At 33.1% G+C, this 24,130-nt stretch overlaps 1 protein-coding gene across 1 annotated transcript in view; it reads right to left on the reverse strand.

Annotated features, from left to right (window-relative positions):
* The window catches only part of LOC129224280 (nuclear pore complex protein Nup214-like), a 124,830-nt gene that overhangs the window by 23,180 nt on the left and 77,520 nt on the right, over positions 1-24,130 (reverse strand). The window contains 2 exon segments of the mRNA XM_054858707.1: positions 1,106-1,237; positions 11,551-11,690. Coding sequence (XP_054714682.1) covers positions 1,106-1,237; positions 11,551-11,690 — 272 coding nt within the window.

Genomic DNA, 24,130 nt, shown 5'->3' on the forward strand with positions numbered 1-24,130 from the left:
CTACGCAGATTCTGTATACCAAACTTCAACCTTTTAGGGCTTCATGTTTTTGAGTTATGCGAGTACAGACATCAGAACACAACACATTAAAATGGAATGAGCTGTAAATTGCCTCCCAAGTCGACAAGAGATAATTGATTCTATAGCTCAGATTTTCTAAAGTTTATGTCAAATGTAATTCATTGAAAAAAAAAAGAAAAATGACATGGGAAAAAATATAACTCTGTTGAAATTTAAAGCATTAGATGTGAATCACTAACCAGTTATTTTTGAAAAGAATTCTGGATTATTATTACTATTTTTTTTAATTGCAACAAATTTTAGCTATTTTAAGATTACAGTAAAACCTGTAACGTTGACCACCCTTGTAAGTTGACCACCTGTCTAAGTTGACTGCAATTTTCAGGCACAGAATTAGATCTTATCATATAATTCAACTTCTATAAGTTGACCACTAATAAAGTAGTGCACCGCAAGTGGTCAACTTACACAGGTTTCACTGTACTTTTATTTTTAAGCATCCAGATCTTTTAATTTTTACAACTTTATATTAATAATTATTGCTCAAACATTATGGGAAACACTTTTATATTTACTTCACTGAGCATAAAGAAATGTATACTGTATGGTAGGTTTCTAATAAATTTGAAAAAAATGTAATTCAACTAATTTTCTGAAGTCTAGCATGATTCATAAAAATAATTAGATGAGTTTTTTGCATCATGTTCACAATAATTTGAGAAATTGGTAACATTAAAAAATATGAAAAAACCATTAAATATTCTGATTTGTGCAAAAATGTGAGCAATAATATTCTTGTAGCATCAGCCTGCATGTTGAGTGCATTGCTAGCAGGAGTTACAAAGCACGTGAGCATAACTTTGCGACACTAGTATTTTCAAAACAAAATCATGGTTACAAGCAGCAAATGAATTCTTGATATAAATAGTCATTAAGAAAGCTAACACAGACAACAGCCCTTGATTTGAGAAAGTACTGATTCGGGGAATAAGATAACAAGTCCAGTAAGTTATCACTCAGAATATTTCAAAAGCAGCATTTTAATACGGACACATATAGGTCAATAAACAAATCTTGGACATACCAGGTTTTTGGGATGCCTCTTGAAATGCTCCGAAACCCGATTGGGCCACTGATCCACTTCCACTAAAACTTCCACTGAACGTACCACCAGCTTTCGCCCCAAATGTAGAAGCTCCAGAATTTCCGAAAATACCTGATATAAGCATGTTCTAAGATTACTAGAGACAGAAATGCATTCTTGACCCAATAGAAAGAACACAACTTGCTACCAATTAAGGTAGGCCAACCAGAGAACAAACTCATCTAGGTGAAAGAACAGTTCATAGTGTTTCCCCCAGATTTTTTTAAAAGAGAACAATGGGCCCCCTTTAAGCTAACCTTCTTTTAAGCTAAGAAGAAGCCTTCTTTTAAGCTTAGCTTAAAAAGAACCTCTTTTAAGCTAACCTTCAATGTCCCCTTCTTGCTCCTTTGAAGTTTTAACATTTTCAGAAGTTTTAACAAAACTTCATCACAAAAGCAAACTTTTCTGCAAAAGGTAAAAATTCAAACAAGCCTGGCCTTAAATTATCACTCACTCGTTGCAATCACTTATCCACTATTATATAAATCTGAATGTTTTTAGCATCATTTTTAAAATTAAACATCAAAAAGCTTTTTATTGTTTAAAAAAATAATTACTGTTGAAAAATACTTGGATTTTGTGTACCCATCTAGTATACCGATAAATAAAAAAAAAGATCAACTGAAAGCATCCTGCCACCTTTTTTTTTTTTTTTGGTCTGGGGGAAACACTAATTAAAAATGCTCATAATTAAAAATAACAATAATAAGATTTTGAAAAGCTTCTTTTTAGTTAAATTGACAGCAGCAATTTCCTTCTAAGGAAAGGAAAAGGAAAGAAAAGAATTTTCAAATCAGAAAGTAATATATGGCTTTAATTTAAAGCAAAACTATGCTTTAAATTAAAGCCATATTTTGTATCAAGTTTATTGTCTCTAAAGCTCTTAATCCATCTCTAGTAATCAATGAATAATCTGTGTCACTTGGTGAGTATTGCTGACACTTCAAAACTTTTTATTACTTTATTGTAGAAAGTTAAGGAAGTTCTACAATGGTAAAAGATTTTGATTTTCAGATTTTGATGCAAAATCCTTTTTTAGCTATTAAAAATGTACTTCAAAAGAAAACAAAAGAACCACGGTCTTTCGAGACTTGGATTTTCAAGACTCTACAATATTATTTTTATTGATTACATATACAGTAGAATACCTTTATAACGCCGACCTATATAACGCAATTCTCTATAAACTGCACAACTTTTCAGAAGTAAACAATAGGTTTTTAAGTTTAAAAAATCCCTTTGTTTTGCCTTGCTAACATAAAAATTGTTTGAAAATTAAATTTTGAAACAGTTTTTCATCTTTCCAGCTTAATTCAAAGCTTTTAAATGAAAATTAATATTCACAGTAAAGAGAAAATATCAGATGGCTCTGGAAAATGCAGCTGTTATGCAAACTATGAAGGTGGCAGAAGTGCAGGATAATTCACTTTCTTTTAATTGTAAAGCATATTTATCTGTGAATAATTAGTTGTATATAATTAGTGTTTTAATACTCATTTCAGATAGAACTAATTCTGAAGTGCTAATATATATATATTCTGAACATTAGTTTCAAAATTTGTGAAATGACCTATATAACACCAAAACCTGTATAACGCAAAAGCTCTGGTCCCAAGGTGTGTGTTATAACGGTCTTCTACTGTATCAATAAAAAGGTTTTTGATTTCAAGAACCAAATACTGGTTTCTAATAGGTGCTTATGGTTATGAATATCTAAAATGGATTGGAACTCAAGTGATCATTATCAGATTGCCATGCCAGGGGTCAATCAGACTCCAATTTTTGACCACTCTACCGCCCCTTTACAAAATCTCATAGATTAAAATGTGACCTTTCACAAAATTTCAAAAACACCTTCAGCTTCCAAGTCATTCCTAGTGAGGTGTCCTTTAGCCCAAAAGGATTTCAGATTAGATTTGTGACGGCTAAACATGCTGTATGCAGATGTCAGGGGGCTTTTTCACAAAAAATACATGAAGAAAAATGCCTAAAAATAGTTTTTTTTTTCACAGAAAAAAGAAAATGGGCAGTTCTCAAAAGGTGGGAACAAAAAAGTTAACTTTGAGCAATTTCAAAAATTTTCGAATTTGACATCAATTTTGATTTTATTCTATAGTATGCATACCTAGAACACAATATATGAACATGAAAAGACAGCAGGTATTTGTAAAAATTGTTAATTAGCAAATTAAATCAGCAATCTGTAGGTAACAGATTTTGGACATTGCTTTCCTGTAGGTAACGGATTTTGGACATCATCATAACGTAAGTTTCATCATTTTTGACAATTGTTAATCTGATTTTTAACTTTTCCAATGAAAATTTTATTTATTACTTTTTAAATTTTGCAATTTAATAATAAAGAGGATATTAATGAAATACTTGAATGGCTATACATGCTGCTCCTTACATTTAATAAAGTTTTGGAATGATTTTGAAGAAATTGATGCAAAGTTAAAAAAAAGCTTCAAATTAAAAATAATACAATTGTAAAAAGTGACATCAGTTTTAATAATGAATATTTTTTCTAATGTCATAAGAATTAAAATGATGTCTAAAAAAATTATTGAAGAAAGAAATTCGTATTTCTATTTGGAGATCGTTAAATTATGTTTCCAAAAGAAAGAAGAGAAAAAGAATTCTAAAATAATAAAAGCGGAAAAAAAAAAAAAATTGCTAGCGCAGGTGATAAATTCGCCAAAAGTGGTACAGCTGACGATAAACTACATTTGTCAGACTGGAATTCCCCTCTGGTAACCTTTAGCGTATCGTATACTGTGTTGTCGCCAATGTCGCCAGCGTAAGTTTGCTTGGCGATGTTAGCGCAAAATGGCTTTCGTTCGATCATAGAAAGCCATGTTACTACTGTAATTTATGCATTGTTCAATGTGTAACGTATTAGTTATGCAAAATACCAGTGGATTAAAAAAGATAACATTATAATAACCTTTTTTATTGAGGTTAGAAGACAGTGGATCATCAAAAATTATGAATAAACGGACAGAATTATCGGCATCAAGATCGTAACGCCATTTGGACATCTCACATGTATGTTTAAGAAAAATCATTTTTCTTCTAAGATACTGCATAAAAGCTTATGAAAACACTTTTAAACAATTAAAAATTGATTCTGAGGATCGATAAATACCTTTAAAACAAAAACATCATATACTTAGTTCTCAAATAATAGCATTTTAAAGATCGCAACTTTTGGACATACATCAAATTTCAAAGTTACGTTTTTTTTTAAATCGTTTACAAAGTAAATAATCTATCTTTATTTTTGTTATCTGTGTAAAATATTAACAAAAAGTTATTCAGTGTAAGATTCATACCTTTAATTTTTTTTTGAAACGTATGGAAATAATTAAAAAAAAATTTTTTTTAATGGTACATTTGCTCAGTTAACGTTTTGGTATGTCCAAAATTGTGCCTTTTAGCAAAGAAAATATTTTTTTAAGGGCATTTGAAGAGCATTTTTTCCATAATTTATGTCAATTCTTGTCTCTATACAGTATTATAGTTTAACTCAAAAATTTTTGAGTTAATTAAAATGAAAGTTATTTGGTGTTGAAGCTTCAAAGTTGAGGTCTGTGTTTGTTCCCACCTTTTGAGAACTGCCCAAATCCACTAAATGTTGGAATGCGGATCTAAAAATAAAAACCTGGATCTATCCCTGCATACCACGTATACCAACTCATACAGCACATCCAATATTTTACCACTTCTTCCCCCTAATCAGCTAAGTTAATGTTGAAAACAGATAAATATACAGGTGGAGGTTTTTTTTAATGAAAGGGGGGGGGGGAGCTGAAAAGAGCTTTCTTCCTAAAACAATGAATAGAGAAAGAATTATAAAGCTCAAAACATATTCAAAGAGAACAATTAAAAATAATTAATACATGAAAACCATTTTGGCAACTATTTGAGTTTATACAGAAGCAGAGCTTTGCAGAAATAAATTATTAAACCATATAGAAGGATTTAAACTTGACATAGATGCGAGAACATGTAAAAGAAATGTCCTATTGAAACATTGAATGTACAGAAAAAGTTCATAAGAAAGAATTACAGAGCATGTAGGTAGATACATGAAGAGTTCATTCATTTGAATAAATATAAAAAGATCAACATAACAAATGTGATGACAATGCATAATGTATATGAGTAAAAATTACCAAATATAAGCTGAAAGTCATTAAATAACAATAATTTAAAAAAATCATAGTCAAACACCGTTAACACGAACTGTCTTAAAGGGAAATAAATGCTGTTCTGCATCAGATAAAAACTAAAAATCAGTGCGAAATGAATCGTTTAAGACGAAGATCATTCAGACAAATCCCACTTAAGGGGGGGGGGGAGCTAAGGTCAGAAGAAAAAAGAAAGGATCCACCATCCTTTTCATGGAATTTCCTTACTAACTTTTGCAGGTCGAAAGATCTTAACGAAGCAGGCGTGGCGTCACAAACTACGCAACAATTCTTATTACAGCAGGAGAATTCTTAGCAGAATGGATATTTTTGTAAAACAATGTTATTTCAAAACATATTTCTTTGTTTAGTACTAGTTTGTGCTTTATAGATGTTTCTTTCTTAAACTATAAATATCAATGTTTGTGTGTGCATTTCTGTGTACTTTGGTTCTAATAGTTTTTGAACAAAAAAAAAATTGCCCCTTTCCTCAAAATCCAGTAAACGTGGAAGTTAGTTAACAGGAAATTTGGTTGACACAAAATACTTTGGCATCCCTAACGAGTTCATGTTAATGAGGTTTGACCACACTTATAAAATATTGGGAGCTTGCTAAAAGGACAGGGACATATGAGGCAGTGAGAAGCAAAGGGATGTAAGTGGACATTTTCAAGTTTTGAGTAAACATGCTTAAGGATAACTTCCTAGGTAGGCTTTCATTAACATTTTTTTCTAAATCATGCTGTATAACAGCAACTACCAGGGCTCTCTTGCCCCAAGGGTACCATCTCTTGCCCCAAGACAGAGGAGGGGTTCACCTACCATGTGTATTATGTACTGGTTATCTCCAATTTTTTAAATTTGCCACTTACATCCCTTTGCTTTTCACTGCTTCATATTTCCCCGGTACCCAGGGTCGGCTCTAGTAGTTCTGCTGCCCTAGTAGTTCTGCTCTACAAGTGCCGCCTTCCCCTCCCCCCCATTGAATAATAATAATAGTAAAGTGCTTAACATTAAAGTGAGTCTCTAGTTAAATTCCAAACTGTGTTTTGCATATCAAAGCACTAGTACACACTTCAAATTATCTTTCTTAACATTAAAGTTAAGCATCTTATGGCACTACTGAAACAGATATTGATACAGTTGGCTCTCTGTTTAAGGACTTTCAAGGGACCACAAAAAATCGTCCATAAGTAGAAAGCGTCCTTAAATAGAATGCTTTTAACACTATAGAGGACCATCTGGGACCGTGAAAAGCCGTCGCTAAATAGAGAAAGTCGTTAAATAGAGTGTTATTAAACAGAGGGAAAACTGTATTTTCAAAACTTTTAAATCGGGCAATTTGCCGCCTCTAAAATTAAAGTGAATTCTAGTTAAGTTCTGATCTATGCCAAAGTTTCAACTTTGACCTTTGTCACCCCTAAAATCTGCCGCCCTAGGCGGCCTTCTAGGTCGCCTACTCCAGGAGCCGGGCCTGCTGGTACCAGAATTTTTTTCAGTAGTCTGCAACGGAGATTAAAAAACTCAAAAGTATTCTGCAAGGTCAACCAGCATTAGATTAGTAATAACACTAACTATGAACCAGCAAAAAGGAATGATTGAAAATAAAATGCTAAATTAAAAAGTAAAGAGCAAAGCAAAGACTAAAAAGCTTCAAAATAAAATAGAAAATTGAGACACAGGTCATTGTGTTTTTGACCTCTTGGCCACTCAGGACTCCTACATAGAATTAGGCAAGTATGTTTCTTTTTTTTTTTTTAACTTTTTTTCTATTTTACTTTGATCTGGTTTTTTGCTTCTTCGCTGGACTGCCAGATACAAAATTATCAGTTTCTTTGATGTTACTTTTTAATATATAAATAACATTACTGAAAAATTTCGACTGTACAACTTAACATTACTGAACAATTTTCGGCAGAAGAAATTTTAAATTTAAATAAGGGAATTTAAAGGTAAGAGAAGAAATTTGAAGTAGAAAACATTCAACATTTAAGTTTGTTTGGAAACTGAATGTGAGCTAACAGCATTGCAAATAAATAATCACAATTATTTTTTCCAATTTTTATAAGTTTGTAACAATGTTATTTTACATTTCTTTCTTTTCATCAAAATCTTACCCCCCCCCCTTAAGTAAAATGTACATTAAGAATAATGCATTGCATTAAACATAAACATTAAGAAAAATGTCTCTGAAATAAACCTGGCCACTTTCCCTCAACAGTCTGATTAAAGACTAAACGCATCATAAATCATTCGAAACCAATAAAGTATTAATTGTTTCATAAGTTAATTTCTATACAAATAATAAATAGCATAATCTTAATGAAAATAGTGAAAAAAAAAATAGGTTGAGTATTCACAAATGGTTAATCTACTTTTTTTTTCTTTTATTCTTTTTTTGTAATCCAAAACCAGAAGCTACAAAGTAATTTTTCTAAAAGCTGTAATATTTTTTATTGAAACACATACTTAAAAAAATCTTAATTAAAAAAAAGAGAGACTCCAATTTTTAAGTAATTAAACATTTTCTTACAATAACCAAAACTCAATGAAAGCATACATAAAAATCAATAATTTGAAATGGAGAAAACGTTCTAATGAAAAAAAATACAATTTACAAAAATATTTTAAATTCTTTATTTAGATTTCGTTTATTCTTTTTTTAATTTATTTTTCAGGAAGAAAGTTTTTTCAATTCTAAAATATTATCAAAAATTCTTGAAAAATATTACTTTAGAAGGTCAGGAATATGAAGTCCTAATAAATAAAATTCTATTTACCAAAAACTGATTTTCTGTGACAGTAATAGAATATATTATCAGAAGGGAAAAATTCTACAGGGCCTGACATAAAAAGTGGAAGAAAAATTTCACACCTAAAAAGTTTTTAACATCTAAAATTGATATTGACACACTTGATTCTACAAAACAAAAAGTCAGAAGATTGATTGAATTAAGGCAGATTTTTTTTTCCCTCAAATTAAATTTCAAAAAAAAAAAAAAAAAAAAAGAGGGGGGTGGGGAGGACAATTCTTTAGAAGAATAAATCTTAAGCAGAAAAAAAATGTATTTAAATTTCTTGCCAAAATGATCCAAAAAGAACGAATAGAACAATTAATAAATTCTACATAAACTAGCAAAATGGTTTCTGTAGAATTAACTGTTCCATAGTCACAAGCTTTTAAGAAAAGACATGACATTCTTTTTTAACGAGTTCATTGCACTTGCACTTTGGTTTTGCCAGATTTGGCTAATATTAGCTATTTTGGCAATTTTGGATCACACTTGGCTAGAAAAATTTCAAATGCAGTATCCAAATTGTTTTATATTTGCTTAATATTTATCATACATTACAAGGGATGGATTTAGTCTAGATAGGGCCCTAAGCTGCTTTAGGTATAGATAGTTAAAGGTAGTAGGCGTTTAACGGTATAGCCTGAACAGTATTTTTATGTAAGAGGTGAAACAAAATTTTTTAAGTTTATTTTCACAACGGATGTTTTATTTCGCTTTGAATACCTCCGCCCTCCTCTCCCCAAGTTATTTATTTTATTCATCTTGTAGGGGGTGGGATATCAAGAGAGTGATGCAAGGACCCCTTTAAGTAGGGGGTCTTCCCAGGATTTCTCCCAGAGAAATTTTTTTTTAAATATATTTTCAAAATTCCACACTTTGAGGCTTTATAAAGGGAAAATAGGGACTGCAAAAATATAATTTTTCAAAACCAAGGGGGCAATTGATCCCCCCTTGAACCCCCTAAATGATAGATCTGCCTTCATCTACACATTCCAGTCTCTGACATTTTAATACTTGATTGCATAGTTTTACAGAAAAAAAAAATGTTCTAACTCTGCAAGAAACACCTACAGTCGTCCTTCGCTACTTCGCGCTTCGACTTTCCCGGCTTCACTACATCGCGTTTTTTTTTTTTTTTTTTCAAATATAGTAATCAGCCTTTTTTATGCACTCGTATAAACTTTTTCCTACAAAAGAATAACAAAGTATGTCTTTCAAATAAGGTAAGCTCTTCTGAGGGACTGTAGTTGTACTAGTTGAGGAAGTGGAGGTATAAAATCGTCGAAGAAAGTGTAGCGAATCACTATTTCATTTTAACCGTTAAACACTTTAACTGGAAAGTATAAATCACTAGAGGATAAATAAATCTGTAAATGGTGTTCAACAGTGTACTAGCTTTTTAAGTTGTATGCGCAATACCTTTAATGAGGGTAAATGTAGGAGAACGGGGGCACATACGGTCACTAACTGGCAATTAAATCTTCATCGAACAAGTTAAGCTATTTTCATAGATTAATAGTAGTGTGTAAGAAATGCATGTGTGTATGTAGTTTTATTTCCCAACAATAACTATGTGATGTCTACTACGTCTAATGTATCTCATTTTCTCATATTTTGTGTAAGTACCTGGACGACCGAGCCTCGCTCGGTTTTAAAAGAATTATTTTTTGTCAACTCGTGTTTTTTTAAGGTTCAATACTTTCCCAAATATACTTTAAAAGCTTCACGTTAACGAAATATTAAGCACTCTACCTTCTAATAACATTAAAGTACCAAACGAAGAAGATTCTGAATATATTGAAATCAATCTTGCTTTAAACTATCTGTTACATTTGTTTCCACTATACAATTTTCTTGTCAGTAATTAAAATATTTTGACCTTGGAGCCAGTTTTGCTATGGTGAAATTGGTTTTTAACCAAATATTTCCTTTCATACTATGATGCGTTTCACTATTTTATCCCAATCGAGATTTTCTTTTTGAATAAGTACTTTTAGTGTAGTTGCTCACTTTACGCCAGAAAATGCTACATACAGCATGATATCCATCAAAACTGATGATCCACAAACCATTCCAACAAATGATAACAACTGTCTTAACAAAACATAAACAGTCTTAAGACATACATTTCTTCGAAATAAAATTTAGATGCGATATTTAAAAACCATGTTAAACTATTTGAAGTGTAAAAAGAAAATAAATAAATAAAGTAAAATAGGACGGACAAGCAATAGTTTCACTTAAAAAAGAAAAAACCTTACATCGATTTACATAATGCTTTTGAATTTGTTTTCAGCCAAGTGTGATTGAAATGAGCCAAAGTGGCTGTCAGCTAAGCCTGGCAACCCTAAGCAAGTTTAAAATTTTACAGCGAGAAGAGACAAATTTTCATTGTTATGGTTGCAAATCGTCTGCCTGATGCGTCAATTCACAGTTTAGTTCAAGGCATAACTGAATTAGACTTTATATTAAAAAACTGTTTTTTGTAAAAAATCGCGTTTTTACAGAAAAAACACTGACGTAGATGAACTAAGAATGCAAAACTACAATTAAATCCAAAATTTCATCCAAATCCTTAGAGCCGTTTTCGAGATACGAAATATATACATACCCACAAGAATTGCTCGTTTAAAGATATAAGATATATTAAGTAATGCAAATGTAATGGTGGCTAAGGGTGCTGTTTCATGTCTAGAGGGCTCAAACTATGTTAAAAACCTATTTAAATTGTCCTAAGTAAGTTTATGCGCTCTAGTTAGGAAAATATTCGGTTTATAAATACAGAATCCTACTTCGCGGAAATTCAGTTATCGCAGTAAAGCCTAGAACGAATTAACCGTGATAAACGAGGGTTGACTGTATTGTAAGTTGAAAAAAATAAACTAGATTTCTCATTACAACCTTTTTTTTTACCAATTTTAATTAGAGCACGAAATGAAAAAGAATAGAGCCATATTTGAATTTGGAGCAAACCTAACCTGGCAGCATCATAATGCTATGAATATGATCACAATCCCTTCACAATGCTGCCAGGTTAGGTTTGCCCCAACTATAGTGTAAAATTTTATCCTTGTGCTAAACAGATTGGCAGTATGCAATAGATGTAAGATAAAAGCAAGCAATAACAAAAATACTGAATTCTAGATAAAGTTAATAGCAAGATATAAAACATATAAGTTGCAAAAAATTGTCTCAAGGATCAATCCACTAGAATCACACAGGCTGTGTTGCTTGACATTTTGATTTTCCTATTTTTTTGACCAGTTATTTCCCACTACTAAGTGAGTTCAAAAGTATTAAAAGAAAAATTTTCAGGTTCATACTTTTTATAGTTATTTCGATAAATTAAGGGTATAAAATGTTAGCCGCTGTGTAAATTATAGCAGAAAAAACTTACTGCTTTCTGTGTTGCCCTTCTCGACGTTTCCGCCTCCAAACACATTTTTGGAAGCATTTTCAGCAGATGGCTTTCCCCCAAGGCCACTGAAAAATGAGCCTTGTCCAAAGCCACCACCAGTCGATGATCCAAAGACTGAACTATAATAAAGTAAAAAATATCCATTTATTGCATGATTTGAAAGTAAAAATTACATACTTTAACAAAAAGAAAAAAAAAAGATTGATTTCTTAAACCCAAAATGGAGTCGCATTTAATTGTGTAGGCATTTATGTGAATGTGATGCCAACAAAACTCGCCATGTATTTCTAATGGGTTAAAATACAGAAAAAAGGTTGAGACAATAAGGTAAATAAATATCAATATAATTTATTTCAGTGGCAATGGTTGTGAGTAAAACAAACAAACAAAAAAAGTGTTAAAATGTGAATTATTTAGTGTTTTCAATGTAGAAAATAAAATTATAATTATCAATTGTATTATTGAGCTCTTAGAGTTTTAAGCAGTGCAAGCAAATGTTCAAACAATTCCAAAGGTGTGACACCAAAAAATAAATTATAAAGAAACAAAATTTTCCCACAAATGGAGCATATTGATTACGAAGTGTACAGTATGGGTTCCTTCCCACAGATTTTGTCAAGTCAATGTACTTTAACAGCCGACTATTAAAATTAGAGGCTGTTTATCACAGTTTCTGTTTCAGTGGTAAAATTATCGAGATATTTTGCTCATACAACTTTAATCAAAGGTGAGCTTGACAATATTTAAGAAATGTGGTAGTCTCACCAAGAAAACGAGCACTTAAGTACAATTCAGGGCTGCCAACTGTTTTCAGACACTAATGTGTAGCATAAATGAAACTAGTATGTTGTGGCCATCACGAAACTTTCTTCTATATCTCTCTTATAATTCTGATCCCTCCCCATGCCTAACGAGGAAGCAATATTCCCAACGAAAACAAAATCACACATGCCAAAACTTGATGACCATCCCAATTCCTGATTTATCTCAAAAGCAAAGCAAAGAATGAAAATTGAAAATTATTTTTAAAGCCTTGCTGAAAATAATTACAAACATTTATCTGTTAACAGACACAAGATGGCAACAGTTAAAAATTTTAAATCATTGAGATAATATTTCGGATCATTTCCATGCAATTAAAAGCACGAGCTGAACGCAGACGACAATCTGTTGCGATTTATCTTTCTTATTGTTGCAATTAAAAAGCTATTTTTATTCACACAAATAAAAAAAAAATCAGCCCCCCCTGGAGCGATTGGCGCCAAAATTAAACCAACGCCTGTTTACATATGGATTCATATTTATTCCAAATTTCATCCAGAACGTAGCATTACTTCTTGAGATACGGCACTCACAATGGAAAAAAAGAACGTTTGATTGCGCCACCCCCTTTTTAGCTGTTGACACCAAAATAGAATCATTTCTTATACCCTCTAAGGGCTACTTGTCGATAAATTTTTGTTTGATTACGTTCATTATTTATTTAGATACAGCAGTCACAATTGACGGCAAAAAACGTTCTATAGCTCAACCCCCGTTTGAGCTATTGACACCAAAATTGAATCAGGATCTGTACCTGTTAGGGACAACATATGGACCAAATTTTGTCTGATTCCGCCAGTTACTTCCTGGGGAATAGCAATCGAGCAAAACTCAAAAAACGTCCCATTGCTCCACCCCCCTTGGAGGAATTCCCGTCAAAAACCAATGGGCACAAGTTCACATAGGGGCGCATATGTGTACCAAATTTCGTTCGATTTCATGCAGTAGTTTTTGCTGTAGAGCGGCCACAAAAAACTGGTCACACACAGACGTGACACACACACACATACACACACACATACATACACACACACACATACATACACACACACAGACAGACATTTTCCAAAAATAGTCGAAATGGACTCAGCACACCTCAAAACGTTCGAATCCGTCAAAATTCGAAATTCGAAAATTTGCACCAATCCAATACTTTCTTCTACATATTAGATATAGAAGAAAGTAAAAAAAAAAATTGTAGTTTAAAATGTTTATGGGTAATCTAGCTAGCGTGATTTATCTACCCCCCCCCCCCCAGAGAGAAGAAAGATTTACAACTTTCATTTACTTAAAACAATATGCTGTAACTATGTAGTTTAAAGATAGTAAAAACACTACATAAAATAATTGCAGGAAAATAAGAATTTATTTATTTTTCAAATTATTGACAGAAAATTAATTTTTAAAAAATAACAATAATCAATAAATAAATTATTATCAGAATAAGTAGATTAATCTAAGGTATCACACTTTAAGATAACTTCCAACTGTCAATATATTAAAATAATTACAGCATGCAAAAGTATTGAAAACTCAAATAGTATGGTGCAAATAGACCAAAAAAAGGCCTAACCTGAACATCCAAAGTAAAAGTGCCCCTCCAAGTCCAAATTGCTCTACACACTCCATATATTGTTTGGTAAAACAATTACACCGTTTTCAGCTTTGGGTTTTGGGGGGAGGGGGGGGGGGGAGTTGGTAAATTAGTAGTTTTTATCAGTTTTTCGGAAATTTTTAGGAAACTATGGTGTTTAGCACGAAAAGTGCAATATACAAAATTATCTACACTAAATTACGAACAAAATGGCCCGAAGCATTATTTTATCAAGTGAATGGATCCAGAGTTATGGAGGGTGTAAAAGTAGAAATTTTTCGTATTTTTTTAGATTTTTCTCGGGAAAAAATATACATTATCACTAAGGAAACCAATATTTTGCATGAATTGTGTTTTGTAAAAGCAAACTGATTTTAGAGGCCGGTATTATGTTTGTGATAAGCCCTTGAAGGAACGACAACCTCGCCACCTACTCAAGGGGCTCTACTTTTAAGGGAATAGAGGCTTTCATGGGTCATGGCTATATAAATCTGCAGCACGTAGAAACCCGAACTTTTTCTGGACAATGCCACAATAAGAGTGAATGTATTTTCAACACAGATGATTTTAAAATTTAAAAATATCACATGTATAACAATTTTGATTTATAATTATATCATTTTTTATGATAACATTATTATATGTGCAGCTTTTCAAGTTTTTCCTTCAGAAAATAGGCATATTTGCCTGTATATTGCAACCATATTTTATTAAACTTTTTGAAGTACGTAAACTAAGTTCATTACTAATTTAATAAAAATGTAGAACATTAAATGCGACATATTGATATAAACTATTCACCAGTATTCAGTCCTCTTCGAACATAGCATTGTCCTGTTCCATATCTTCGTCTATCATATTAGCGTCCCTGTTATTACATCCTAGGCCTGAGCAGTTACTGCACATGCTTGAGCAGTTTAGACCACTACTTCTGCACTCGCAGTGACGGATGCATTCGTCTTTGCAAACGCACACTATGAGGGGAAGTAATTCCTCGAGAACTGCAGAACGCATTTTTGTAATTGGTCTTAGGTGTTTGCCAATCTTCTTCCACCCTCACTGGAGCGGATTTTTTTTCTCATCCAACCACTGCTGGACCTGGTGGTAGGTTCAATATGAATGCTGCCTGGAAGCTGCTGAAGTGGGAGGTAGAGCAGCGAACTTAACAATGAATGTAAGGGCTGCGTTGAAATAACCTGCAAGTGAGACTGGTAGAGAAGCTATCTAGATCTTCAGTATTCTTGGATCCAAACATCGCAAGAAGGAAATGCTTTCCTACGTCAGCCACTGCACTGGAGTCATCTTTGGGATTTAAAGACTAGAAACGCCGTACGAAGAGCATTGTAGGCTTGCACTTTCCTATATGTAGGGTTGCCATCCAAATTTTGCTTCAAAATAGTTGCTTTAGTAGCCTAATTTGTAAAAAAAAAGTCGCCTAAATAGTCTCCTCAGCACAATGATTAAGTTGCATTTTTCACCCATTTAGTTGCTTTTCCCAATTTCTTTTAACTATTTACTAACTCAAAAAATACTTAGTGTAACAAAATCACACAACAGAAAATCTTAAAACATAGCTATTTATAGTAAATGCAAAAAAAGAAAAAAATCAAAACTTAATTTCTCAGATCTAACATGTGTTTTAACATCATTCAACATTTTTTACTGGAACTACTACTTCAAAAAAGCAACTCTCAGAATAGTAATGAAGTTGGTATTTAAATTTTTTTTTAAATACTTACAAATTCAAAAAATACATTGTGTTACACAATCAAAAGATGACTACCTATAGTAACTACAAGAAAATAAAAACTTATTTTCCCAAACATAATATTTTTTTTCAAGATTAACTTGGTTCATTCAGCATTTTTTAATGGTACTAATAATAATAGAATTTAATGAAGCTCTTTTTTTTAAAGTCAAGACAAAGGAATTATAAATTGAGTTTGAACTTGTAAAACATATTCATGAGTCTTCAAAGTATTTAAGTTAGGAGACAGTATTGACACTTTCCCATGCATTTTAAATTGTCAATACATTTAAATATTGATTTTTTTTTCAATGCTGATCGTTGATTTGTGTATTTCAAAGTCTAGTCGTTTTTAAAAAATAAGAACTGTGAACTAAAATGAGAGTTTTTTCATACTACTATTTAAATGTAATAATTAAGCAATAGCTGTATAGGGAAAGTAATTAATGTAATAGGTAAAATGGCTTCTGAAATAAGCCAAGTAAACAACAAACTAGTATAGGGGAGGGGGGCCACATGTGAACACGGCACCATGACAACGTCAAGCAAAACATCTTAAAAAATTCTTAAATAATGGCAGGGCCAGTTCTGCTTCTTAGTCTAACTTTTAAGGCAAGGACCCAGTTTATGTTCCTGTAGTGACAGGTTTTTTGTTTTAGCAGATGCTGATGTAATGTTATCAGACTTCTACATGTGAAAACATATTTTAAATTACCTAATAAGCTAAACTTAATTATTGCAAACCAATACATGAACATTCAAGTAAATTTATGAGTTGTTAATTATTAAATTAATTTTCATTTCATTTTTTTATATTTTATATTTTAGTGCTATTAGTGATCACTTGAAGCAGTTTCCAGCTAAAAGGGTTCAAATTTTCATTTTCATATGAATTTCTCCTCGAGTTCAATTTTTAGTTACGTTCATTTCTATGTGAACTTCAAAAAACAAGAAAATTAAATTAGAGTAGCTTTGAAAATATTTATTTTGGGAATAAATTTGAAGATAAACAAGTTTGCTAGTTTGAAATTTCGTTTTTGTCCGAAAATACGTAACTAATAACAACTTAAGAACAAAGCTTTAAAAAAATAAGAAATTATTGAAATAAAAATCAAAATAAATTGCTTTAAGATGGCATAAGTTAAAACATCTAAGACCATTTAAAAATATTAAAACACTAACTGGATGCTAAAAGATTGAAATTTCGAGCGCGGCAAGACATTTTCGGCGAAGCACGTGTTCAACGCTTGAGTGTTTGTTCTCTATATTTTCATTTCTATGTGAACTTAAAAACAGGAAAATTCAGTTCAAGTAGCTTTGAAAATATTTATTTTTGACATAAATTTAAAAGTAAGGAAGTTTGCTAGTTTTAATTTTCGTATTTTTACGAAAATACGTAACTAATAACAACTTAAGAGCAAAGTTTTAAAAAAAATTAAGAAATTATTGAAATAAAAACTAAAATAAATTGCCCTAAGATTGCATAATTTAAAATATCTAAGACTTTTTAAAATAGTTCAAACACTAACGGGATGCTAAAAGATTTCAATTTCGAACACGGCATGCAATTTTCGGCGAAGCACGTGTTCAACGCTAGAATGTTAACAAACAAGAACGGCTTTAGTTTTTTGCCGTACATATTAGGATAACTTAAGTCAAAGCACTGGAGATCATTATTAATAATGCAATTTTATTACAGAAAACGAAAATTTTGCATTTGAATTCGACCTCAGTAGATCGACACGTTCGCCACGCGGCGAAATGCTATTGGCTGAAAACTGTATGATGCAATCTCCATAGTGTGTTGGAATGCAACTGATTGGCTCAAAATCGTTCTTTCTATTTCTTTTTCAGTGAATTTCATAAAAGATGAAAAAATAGTCGCTTTTTATTGCAAAAAGTTGCCGTTTTTTAAAAAATAGTCGTTTATGGCCTGTTTTTTTGCCAAAAAAGTCGCCATAGTCGCCTAAGGTAAGAAATAGTCGCAAAAGTCGCCTTTTTAGTCGCCAATGGCAACCCTATATATGGTAAAAATTTTCCCTTATCGATAGACGATACAGTGTCACATACTGTGAAGGCATATATTTCTAAGAGTACACCTTTCATATCTCCAATGCCTCGCTGAATGTCCAAAATAGTGTACACCTTTTCCAGATGATTGCCTTTCTTTGGTACCACTATTTTCAATTAGTTTTCTGATGGTGTATGAACAGTCAACAAAAGTAGTAAGTTCGTGTCATCACCAATCACACAAGCTTCAACTCCATTCTTAGCTTTATCAATTGTTGTTAAAACTATTGATGAGTCAGTGTCACACGATGCTTGATTAACTGTGCAACCGCCTCTTTGTAAGTATATTGTAAGGAGAGTAATAAGGCCTATTTTGTTCTTAGCGTTAGCTAGAAATTCACTTTGGTTGATAGTTACATCGATTGAGTCTTGAACTCTCACTTCAATTTTAGAGGTAGAACATGATCTACGCAAGTGTTCCTTCATCTTTTATGGTTCCTTGCTCGTATTCATCAAAAACTACAGTTGCTGGCCCATAATGAGCAATTATGTAATCTATGTACTGCTCGCGAATCTGTCTGGAGGTTAACTGGGCATCACCAGACAACACGATGAAGGAGGTTACCTCCATCAATGATGTGGGACACTTTCTTTAAATCTGGGGAGAGTGATGATTTATATGAATCTGGAACCAAAACAGACACAATTGAAGGTTTGCTCCCTTTCCTCATCAAGCCAGATTTGTCGAACAAAGATAGAGGATATGCACATAATTCAAATTGAAATATTTCTTGAAGTCTCTCATCACTTCTTACAGTGCACACCATCCGAGGTAAGAAAGTATTAGAATTCACACATACAGTGGTGTTGTTAATTGTCATAGACTTGTTAATAGAGGCTAGAGACTAAAGTAATAACTTTCTTTTCAAGTGTATCTCACTGAATGTTTTGTTCTCAATCTCTTTTAAAGCTAGTAGTCCAACTTCAAGTGCTGTATCACAGTTCAGGTTTTCATCTACTACAATCTTAGATTAGGAATTGAAATGGAGGGAGTAAGTCCAATCGTTGGTTAGTAAAATTTGACCCAAAATCCCAAGTCATATGACTCAACAACAACGAATTGTTGGCACGTTTTGCGTGAAACTAGCGAAAGAAACCTAATTTCTTCTGATGCTTTGCTGTAAAATCTATCACTTGACTTGGGGTCTTGCTTTCATGAATGAAAGTCTTCACTCCCTCCATTTTATCTCTTCTCAATGGCTACAACCCGAGTTGATAGGAAAGAGAGTTCCGGTGTTTTAGAAATTGGATTGTGTTGCTCAAGCCAAGAAATAAAAGTTAACAATTTATTTTCTGTCTTGCTTCTTGTAGCTCTATGTGCTGCTCTGAAGAGATGCTACGCACACCTTAAATTCTTCTAATGGGGCTTCACACACGCCAGAGCAAGCTGGTTCTCGTTCCCAGTATTTCTTCGTTTCTAACCTCATGTGGTACCTCTGAGCTTCTTTTGGACACCAATACGCTTGTACATTATGACTTATGAAAAAAATTGTTTAGTTAATTCTGTTTACGTAGCAGTTAGAATTTCATTTTTTCAAACAATCTTTAAAATGCAAATATTTTCTACTTTTACACCTGCCTTAACTCTGGAACCGTTCACTTAACAAAATGATGCTTAGGATCATTTTGTTCATAATTTCGTGTAGATTATTTTGTACATTGCACTTTTCGAGTTAAATGCCATAATTTTCTAAATATTTCCAAAAAAACTGATAAAAACCACTAATTTACCAACTTCTCCTCCCCCTCCCCCCAAAATCCGACGCTGAAAATGGTGAAACTTTTTACCAAACAATATGTGAAGTGCATAGAGCAATTTAAACTTGGAGGAGAACTTTTACTTTGGATGTTGAGGTTTGGGTCTAAATGCACAGTACTAAAACATAAGAAGCAAATTTGCACAAAGAAAGTGTTCATTGCTGACTTTGGCATGTTTCTAAAAAGTAAATTATTTCATAAATTTTTAAAATAAATAATACAATCATCTAATCTTTAGTAGTATGCTTTAAAATAACTGCCAATAGTTAAAAATATTAAAATATTTACAGGATGCAAGGGTTGAAATCTTAAACAGTGGAAGTAATTTCGTGCGACGTACGTACTCAATGTTGGGATGTTTTCATTGCAATTTTCTTTAATGTAAGCGTTTAATGCTTCCATCTTTGCAATAAATAAATAAATAAACAACAATAATAAATTAATTTCATAATTATTACAATAACGAGATGATGTGTGCATCATATGACTTCCTTTTACTCCAATTTAATGTCATTTCCCCGTTACTGGCAATTTTAATGTGATTCAATAGTTTACTCTCAAAATATCACCAACATTGGCCAATTTGAAATCAGATTTTAAAAAAAAATCGCCAAATTTGTCGCCAAGTTGGCGACCAAAAGACTGGCGATATATTGCCAAGTGTCCGACAAATTATATCACCACTTGTAGTACAGTAAAATTAGGCCAAAAAATGGCCAAACCCAAACATCCAAAAAAAAAAGTGAAACCTGTTGCAAATTACTTCTTACCCTTCCAGCAAGAAGGGGTAAAAAGCCCCAGCAATTTGCGCGTCGGGTTTTGGGGGGAAGGGGGGGACGAAATAATCCTCTATTTAAATAAAAATAATTTCTATTACTTAAAAAAAATTCTCAAACCTCGCAGAAACCACTCTATAATAGTAAAACAATAAACTCTCACAGAAAAAAATTCTAATTAACAGGGGTGCACAGGCGGGGGGTGGGGAGAATGGGGGGGGGGTCCATGGAGCAGCTTTGCGTCATTGGAATTTTTAAGGCAGTTTTTTCAAGGGGTATTTCTTTCTTTTTTGAGGACTTTTATTCTGGATGGGTACTCCGTCACGCTTAAGGGGTGCGCCATCGCTTTGAGGGGGGGGGGGGGGGGTAAACCTGAATTTACATTCTAAAATCAACTATTGCAGTGAAGTTTACCAAAAAATTTCCCTGACTTAAACTTTTCTGAAGTACAAAATGCCTCACAATGATATGGTAATGGCGAGAATGATAATTCTAAAAGATCTAAGCGAGCTCAGTAACCAAATTATTTGTGACTGGAGTTATTAAACTGTTTAGAGCGCTGGAAAACAAAATTCCTGTGCAGCATAAAAAAAGTCCAAATTGACCAAAGTTTCCCTACTTCTTGATTAACTTACTTCAACTTTTCTACAATCTTTTGCCATCACCGTAAGGGTGGGACAAGCCGGAATTGCCAATAGTGAGACGAGCAATGCTGCAATTCTACACCCTCTAAGTCGATGGGGGTTCTCATTTGCAAACACCAAGCTACCTCTCTTTTACGCAGCTGGCTATGTGAATTATGCTAAATATGCGGACATATACTTGCAACACTATCTGAAACTTTTGAAAACATTAAGCGATAAAAAAAATTTGATCACTTCAAACATCAGCTAAAACATCAGCTATCCAACGATCTAACGCAGTGACAAATTCAGGTGGTCTAGAACCTGTAGTGTTTCAACGATAGAACAAGTATTGATGAGAGCAATGAGCAATACAACAGTAGAATGCTAAATATTTACACCTTTTTGTCTCCCAGTTTGGAGATCACAATCCGTTTCTAAAGCCGCCAGAAGTTTCTTCCCTCTCTATGTGTATTGACTCAAGTTGGTAGTGGTATTGCTCGTTGATACTGGTCGGTAGCTGATAATAAGGTGAGTTGTGACGAGGCCTTTAACGTTGGGGTAGTAACATTAAAGGATATGGAAGGCAAACAATTTGGTGGCATTTCTTTGTAAAGGAGGTAAACAGTTATGTCTTTAGCTTCTGTTACGAGAGTAGTTACTATCTGTAAAGATGTGTAAGCCCAAACCATCTTTTACACTGAATGATATGAACAGTAAAGATGGAATAACAAATTGATAAAAGTTTCTAGTATGAGTTATGCGCTGATCCTCCATCAGTATTCGATGACTCTGGTTTCAGAAGGAAAGAAAACCTGTATGGTTAAAGTGCTATTATCTGAAGCAAAAGATTCATCCACCATCACAGAACAAACAGCTGGTGTCATATCTGAGTCAGTGAGAAGCAAAGGGGTGTAAGTGGACATTTTCAAGTTTTGAGTAAAACGCGTTTAAAGATTAGCTCCTAGGTAGGCTTTCATTGATTTTTTTTAAAAAATCATGCTGTATAGCAGAAATTACCAGGTCTACTAGTACCATCTCTTGCGCCAAGACAGAGGAGAGGTTCACCTACCATTTGTACTGGTTATTTCCAAATTTTTAATTTTGCCACATACACCCCTTTGCTCCTCACTGCCTCATATGTAATAGATGGAAGATACCTGCTCGATCATATTTTTTGGTAATGATCTGCAAGCTTCAAGGAAATATGCCAGTAATGCAGTGTATAGTCACTTGTAAGTATGGGAAAGCTAGTGTCATTTTTGATGGGTACATAGAAAGCACCACAGAAATATAATCTGCGTCCTATTACAACAGCCAAGCCTTCTGCTCCAGAAGACTTTCTGCGCCTCAAATCTTGTGCTTCCTCTGAGGGGTTCATTGGATATAGTGAATGTTTGAAAAGTCTGAAAGTGGACTGAAGTGCTCAATTATGTGCACAAACTTTGTCAGACATAGCTGCAACAATAACGATTTTGCCGAGGATATAGATTCCAAAAAACATCTTGATAACGAAGACTTTTTGTTACAAGCGTAGGAGAAATCATTTGAAAGCAAAAAACAGTTCAGCGTAATTTTTCTGGTCATTTAATCAAATGTGCTCCATCAGAGGGGGTGGGGGGGAAGGATAATATTTTAGTATATAATTTCGTTTAGGGACCTGAGCTACTGTTCTTATGGGGTGGACAGTCCTGATTTAATGCATTTTAGATTTGCATGAAATAATACTTCTACTTGAAATAAAAGGTGGGGGGGGGGAGGATTTATTTTATTTGGCAGAGGGGGGGGGGTGCCGTAGCATTGAGAGGAGGTGCACCATCGCTCTTGGAGGATGGACACACTTGATTTTTAACTTTAACTTAGCATAAAATAATGTTTCCATATGAAATATATGGAGGGGGGTTCGGGGGTACTACTTCATTTTACGGGGATAGGGGGGCTCTGTAGCATTGGTGGTTTATGTCATCCCTCTTGGGGGTCAAATACCTTTAATTTCATGCTTTTAAATTTAGTATAACATAATATTCTCACTTTAAATTTACTTTAAAAATTCTGGAAAAATACCCAAAACAGCAATTTTTAGATGCCCCCCATTCCAAAACCCGACGCACAATGGGGTGGGACTTTTTACCTGTTCTTATTGGGAGGGTAATAAACAATTTGCACCAGGTTTAGCATTTTTTTTTAATGTTTGGGTCCGACCCCTATTTTTACTGTACTATTGAATACAATACTTCCTTTTTTGTAAAAGGAAGTAAAAAGTAAAATAAGCTTATCATCAGTAATCCGTGGCAAATGTACATTAGCTTTCAACTCTCAAAAATATTAAAATGCAAAAGGATTGAAATCTTACACACAGTAACCAATTTCTTGGGACGTCATGAATGCAGTTTTTGCTTGAAGATATGTAGTGCATTTGAATTAATCTTGATTTGTTCTCAGAATTCCGCAAAAAGTTAGTCTATATAGTAGTTCCCACTACATTTTCTTCAAAAAGCAGTAGTTTCAGACATTTGCGACATCACTCTTCTTTGTTTCTTCCCAATGTTAGTTGGTAATGCGCCAGTGTATCCATTAAAAACAGTTTTTCTTCACATTGCAATTATTACATGCTTCACATTAAAAAAACGTTTTTTCTGAAGACACCTGAAATATTTGAGCCGTATGTCTTTTTTATTATATGTCTGACTCATCCCATGCCAATGCATGCATAAAAAATCCTTCATCTTTAATGGACGAATAGATTGGTGGTGGCTAAACACAAGGCTCTACTGATTCAATGATAGCTGCCACCATAGGTGCCCATATGCAAAATTGTAAGAGGGGGGCTCAGATATTTTATCCATGGTTTAGCAGGATATTTTCTTGATGGAAGCAGATTTCAGGACAAATTAGAGTCATTAAAATTTGACATTTTAATTACTTACTCATTAATGGCTGGAGAACAAATATTTTTACATTTTTGCAAAGAAAAAGTACTAAAAGCAAGGAAGTTCTAATTTCTAAGAGGGGGACTCAAGCCCTCCTATATGGGCGCCCTTGTCTGCCACGCTTCTTATTGTATTATTCCTCAGAGAAACCCAACCAAAAAGCGAGGATAGTTGAAACACTAATTAATATTTCAGATGATGTAAATCATCGTTTGACTTGAAAACAGCAGCATCCCGGT

This window comes from Uloborus diversus, chromosome 6 (assembly GCF_026930045.1).
Source record: "Uloborus diversus isolate 005 chromosome 6, Udiv.v.3.1, whole genome shotgun sequence".
In the NCBI taxonomy this organism is placed as follows: domain Eukaryota; kingdom Metazoa; phylum Arthropoda; class Arachnida; order Araneae; family Uloboridae; genus Uloborus; species Uloborus diversus.